General features: G+C 38.2%; 1 protein-coding gene across 5 annotated transcripts in view; it reads left to right on the plus strand.

Moving 5' to 3' along the window:
* Positions 1-4,858, plus strand: part of LOC109678689 (inositol polyphosphate 1-phosphatase) — a 35,447-nt gene extending 30,589 nt beyond the window's left edge. For all 5 annotated transcript variants that reach the window (XM_074071277.1, XM_074071274.1, XM_074071278.1 and 2 more), the window contains 2 exons: positions 945-1,119; positions 2,941-4,858. In XM_074071277.1, coding sequence (XP_073927378.1) covers positions 945-1,119; positions 2,941-3,499 — 734 coding nt within the window. In that variant the 3' untranslated portion in view covers positions 3,500-4,858. The remainder of the gene's footprint in view (positions 1-944; positions 1,120-2,940) is intronic.
* Positions 4,859-6,000: the final 1,142 nt, after the last annotated feature.

Here is a 6,000-nt window from a genome sequence, read left to right on the forward strand (position 1 = left end):
GAGAAATGCATCCATTCAGCCAATCGATTATATATGGAAACTAAGAATGTTTGCCAATTTTTTTTTCTATGACTGGGGTTTGAACTCAGGGCTTCACACTTGCTAGGTAGGTGCCTCACTTAAGCTGCCCTCCTAAACCTCCCTAAATCTTTTATCGCTTCAGGGTAAACTAATAATGTCTGTTACAATTCCTGAGGAACAAGGACCTCCTGTCTCTTGGTTCTGCCTTGCATTGATTATGTTATCTAGCTTTCTGGATCTTTTGCCAGGCAGGCACATCCTTAATGCTTGTGATAACTTGCTGATCGTTGGCAGTCAGTTGCTGGCATATCCATCTCTTAGGGGAAACCTAGTTCCTCAGCCTCTTTTTCACAGGAACACCATTAATTTCTTCCTTTTGATGCCACCTTCATTGCCCTTTTCCTTCTTGTAAGTTGAGCAACCAAATAATAATAACAGGTAATTCCATCTTTGACAGATTTCTATTGTACTACTCCTCTAATTAGTAATGGCTCTAAAATATCCCCATCAGTTATCCTGAGTTGTTAGCTTTCAAGTACTTTTGCTCATTATATGCAAGGTACTATCCCAAATGTCTCAGAACTTTAGCTATGTTCCTCTCCCTTCAAGAGTTCTCATATGAAACAGGTGCCAGGAGCACTGTAACTTCAAACTCACAGTCTTGGTTACATAGAGGCCCTATCTCCACCAAAAAAAAATTAAAAGTTCTCATAGTCTCTGGAAAATGAAACATAAACACTTAAGAGTGAAATATAAGAGGATAAATAACAATTCAATATAGGTGACATCTAAAAGTAAACCCCTTATTGGTTACCAAACTGGTAGAAGAGGGAAATTAGACAGGATGAAATTTATACATGTATTCACCATTATCTTCTAAATAATCTTTGCCTGAATCCCAACACATTTGCTTCATTTTTCAGATTCAACTTATCAGTATATTAAAGGTTCTGCTGATATTAAACCCAACCAAGGAATTTTCCCCAGTGGACTTCAGTGTGTCACCATTTTAATTGGTGTCTATGATATACAGACAGGGGTGCCACTGATGGGAGTCATCAACCAACCTTTTGTGTCACAAGATGCCAATACTCTCAGGTAAAGCTGAACATTTTGGGTATATTATAGTTTTTAGAACTTATGACCTGAGTTTTGCTTGTCAGGACCATCCCTGTACTAATGTACATTCTCATGGTTGGATACTGCATGTTTGAATTGAAGTTTTATTTTCATTGATAGATTTGGCACATTTTATTTGGGGACAAGTAGGTGCTGGTAGAAATTTTAAAGAAATACTATTTGGAGAAATCATGTCTTTATATTTGCAAAATAGCAGTCCTCTTGAGTTTCTAGCATTGACTCAAAACTAGATTGATAGAATGGTGCTAGCACTGTTTCCAATACACTTTGGACAAGATAGATATCATTACTTTATTGCCAGCTGAACTTTTATATAATTTTAAAAGAAATTCAAAACAAAATGTGAAAAGTATCCAATGAAAGGATTGATAGGTATGGTGAAGATTAGAACCTAACTGTGGGTTTCTGTCCCTATAAATGCTGTCAGCACCCCTGCCTTTTCTACTGCCTTCCTCCCCACCCTTTCCATGGACTCCTGAACAGAGCATGGAGGATGGTCAGGAACCCAGTTGTCTCTAATCCTTGGCCTGTGCTGAGGGTTGAATCCAGGGCATAGCAAAGTCTGAGTAGAAAACTGATTTTTCTTCAGTTTTTGAATTGAAATAGGTTGTATTTTTCCAGTTATATAGGACTATGTATTTTTATTGAATTTTTAGTTATTTTAGTTTAGAAGTCATAAGTTTCCAAATCTGGAATTTTGATATTTTTCCTTTACCCTTGCTTTTCCAAACTAAAAATGTGTTTTAATAATCTTTAAAGTCACTAAAGGTGTGGTGGTACACATCTATAATCCCTGCACTTGGGAGGCAGGGATTATATAAATTCATGACCAACCTGGGCTACTTAGGCAGACTCTGTCTCAAAACAAAGTCATTAAGAAATTCAGAAGAATTGAGACAGAATGCAGGCGTCCTCATGGATTGGTGGGCAAAGCATTGAGTGCTGTGGACTCTGGAGTGAGAGCACCTGAGTTTGAATGCAGATTCTACCACTGAGGAGCTGGTGTGCCTCAGCAAGCTATTTCCTTTCTCAAATCCTGTTTTCTCAGATATAAATAAAGTAAATCACCCAACATAGAGGCTAAGTTTAAGCATTAATGAATGAAAAGTGCTATTGTTGTTGCCAAAAATCGAGTCCATCTTTCTTGGTATGAGAAGCCAAAGTGGAAATAATAAGAGAATAAAAAGGATAACCAAATTATGACAAACTTGTTAGAAAGATTGTAAGAAGCAAGGAATGGTGGGCCATGCCTATAATCCCTACTTCTTGGGAGATGGAGATAGGAGAATCTTGAGTTTGAGGCCAACTCAGGAAAATTTAGCAAGACCCTCTCCCAAAAATGAAATAAACAAAAGAGATTGGGGTGTGGTTCAAGTGTCAGAGTGCTTGAGGCTTTCAGCATATCACAAAGATTGAGAGATTTGCAGATTGACTTATCTGGTCATCTTTTCTCCCATTAAATGTTAAATGCCAAAACCGGCAATGAAATTTTGCAGTGTTTCTGGAGGCCAGAAATCCCATACATACTTTAGTGTTGGCCTAGATTGATATGATAATGCAATAAAATTGAAAGCCTTCTTCCTGCAGCAACACAGCTGCTTGCATATGAGTAACTTTCAGAAATGAATTCGCCACTAGGTATTTCTAGGCATAGATGCATTAAAACTCATTATGTTTTGATGAACTGTACATTTTTTTCATATCATTAAGCTTGAAATCAACATAAATAATGAAAAGCAAATATTAAAATCACTTCCAACTAAAATTTTCCTTCTCCAGGTGGAAAGGACAGTGCTACTGGGGCCTTTCTTACCTGGGCACCAATATCCATTCCCTTCAGCTCGCCACCTCTAAAAGACATGACAGTGACGCACAGACTGAAAATGGCAGCTCTGAGGCGGAGTTCTCCCACCCCTTTTCAGCAGTCATTAGTACAAGTGAAAAGGAGACTATCAAAGCTGCCTTGTCATGTGTGTGTGGAGATGGCATATTCCCGGCTGCTGGAGCTGGTTACAAGAGCCTTTGTGTTGTCCAAGGCCTGGTTGACATTTACATCTTTTCAGAAGACACCACATTCAAGTGGGACTCTTGTGCTGCTCATGCCATACTGAGGGCCATGGGTGGGGGGATGGTAGACATGAAAGGATGCTTGGGAAGAAATCCAGAAATGGGGCTGGATTTGCCTCAGTTGCTGTACCACGTGGAAAATGAAGGTGCTGCTGGGGTGGATCGCTGGGCCAACAAGGGAGGACTAATAGCATACAGGTCCAGGAAGCGGCTGGAGACGTTCCTAAGCCTTCTCATCCAGAACCTTGCATCTTCAGAGACACAGACATAGGACCTGACGTCAACATACGATGTAACCCGAACTGAAACTGTTTCCCATTATCTCTATCTTTTGAAGATAGTTTTGTCCTATTGATGGTTAACATTCACCTTCCTCTTTGGAGGAGCATTTTTTTTCCATTATGTGTTCATAATGTTAATTTCAGTCAATGACATTCATACAACAATTAAGTTGGTATATGATATTCTTACAATAAATATTGTCCCATTAATGTTGCTTGAAAGACTTCAATAAAATATTGAAGAAAGAGGAAAAAGTCCCATTCAATTAGTAGAGTTACTCTAACCATCTAAGTTACAAAAGAAATGTTTCTGAAACACTAGGGAGACTCCAGCAGGGTTTTGTTTCTTGTCTTGAAGGGAGAATCTGCAGTTTTAGCTTGTGGAGGAACATTTAGAACTTGAATTTGCATAATGTAGCCAAGTTCATGCAATTTCAAGAGTATTTCTGTGTTTCTTATTTAAAAAAAAAAAGGAAAGGAAAGACAGACCACCGTGGGTTCCCTCCCACCTTTACAGAGTCAGGAAGGAAGTTAGAGAGAGGGATACACAGGAAGTTAGAGACAGGTATACACACAGGGAGGAGAGAGCAACACACACACACACACACACACACACACACAGACAGAGACAGAGAGAGGGACAAACACACAGACATGAAGACTGAGAAAGTTACATAGACACTCCATCCCTGTAGGAAAAGCAAAAAGAGATAGTATTCTGTAATTGTTGTGTATTTACTATACTTCACAAACCAGAGGTACGCTTAAGATATATACACCCTTGTGTGTACTACTGTCCCATACTAAATATTCTCTTAGAGGGACACAGACCACTTTTACTATTCTCTATAGCAGCCCTCTTGATCCCATAGTGCCAACTGGAGGTGTCAAACCTTCAGCTGTGACTTCTTTCTGACCTGCGCCCTCTGGGGGCCAACAGATGTTTCTGCATCATCCTCTTTTTCTACAATTATAAAATGCAAGAGGGCTGCTAAAGTCAAACTCCTTTCTTCTAACATCCCTAAACTAAAAACTTAATCAGCAAATAATATTTGTATATATTTATGCTATATACAACATGATGCTTTCCATGTATACACTGGAATGTCTACATCGAGCTAATTAACATGCATAATTAACATTTTGGGGGTGAGAACACTTAAAATCTTACTGTTAGCATTTTAAAGTATACAATGCATTGCTGTTAACTATAGTCCTCATGTTCTACAAGGAATCTTGAACTTATTCTTCTATGTAACTGAAATTTTGTATCCATATACCAATAACTCCCCAAGCCCTCCTGTATCTCAGGTCCTAGTAACCATTCTACTCTCTGCTTCTGAATTTGCCTTTTTTTAAAGATTCTATCTATAAGTGAAACTTCTGGGAAATTTTTCCGTGTTTGGGTCGTTTCACTTAATACAATGTCCTCTAGGCTTATCTAGGTTGTTAAAAATGATAGGATTCTCTTTCGTTTATAGCTGAATAGTATTCCATTTTGTATATATACCACATTTTCTTTCATCACTCCATCCATTGACGTACTCTTAAGTTGATTCTGCATCTTGACTATTGTGAATGAACATGTGAGCGCAGATGTCTCTGACATACAGGAAATTAGTGAAGTACCTTTTAGTATTTTGTTGCATGCAACAGATTCGGGGATTTCTTTAGTGATATCATTACACATTTTGAAAATCTACATTGGGCTCTGTGATTATTAGTCTTGTCATTGGCAGTCTAATCTTAAAGATTGCTTTGAAGATGATTCCATTTTTCACAGAACATTTTACAAATGAAAGTCCAGGACCCATATGTACCAGCATGGAGAAATAGAATATGGTTCCAAGAAAAAAGAGTGTGTGTTGTCAGTATGAACACTTTTAGAGTATGTAAATTATCAACAATATGCAATGAAAACAGTCATCTTCAATGAGATTTGAACACTTTTTCAATTTATTAGAAAGGAAAAGTAACCTGAAGAGAAGAGGAAATCAAATATATTCTGTAAAGATCTATTAAGTACAATCAGCCCTCCATATCCATGACTTTTGCATCCACAGATTTCAGCCAGCCTTTTGAAAATCTTCAAAATTATTTCATCTGTGCTGAAAATGTACAGACTTTTTCTTATCATTCCCTTGGCAATGCAGTTGAACCACCATTATGCAGTAAGTGATCTAGAGATGATTGAAAGTATATGAAGCACACGATTAAGTTCTATGCAGACACCATCTTATTCAAGGGACTTGAGCACCTGTAAAATCGGGGAGTCTGGGAGCCAATCCCCCTCCCATACTGAGGGCAACTGCACACTCATTGTCAATCCTCGTAGGAAAGCCAAGGTCCGTCCTTGAAGCACGTGTCTGGTGAGAGGTCTGCATTACTCTTGCATATGCCACGCCCAGGTAAGTATGATTTCTAATCTTAATTTCTTTAGAGGAGGAACTTAGAAAATATTTTCAAAGCATCTGAGAACATAGTTATTATG

The sequence above is a fragment of the Castor canadensis genome, chromosome 4 (assembly GCF_047511655.1).
Source record: "Castor canadensis chromosome 4, mCasCan1.hap1v2, whole genome shotgun sequence".
In the NCBI taxonomy this organism is placed as follows: Eukaryota; Metazoa; Chordata; class Mammalia; order Rodentia; family Castoridae; genus Castor; species Castor canadensis.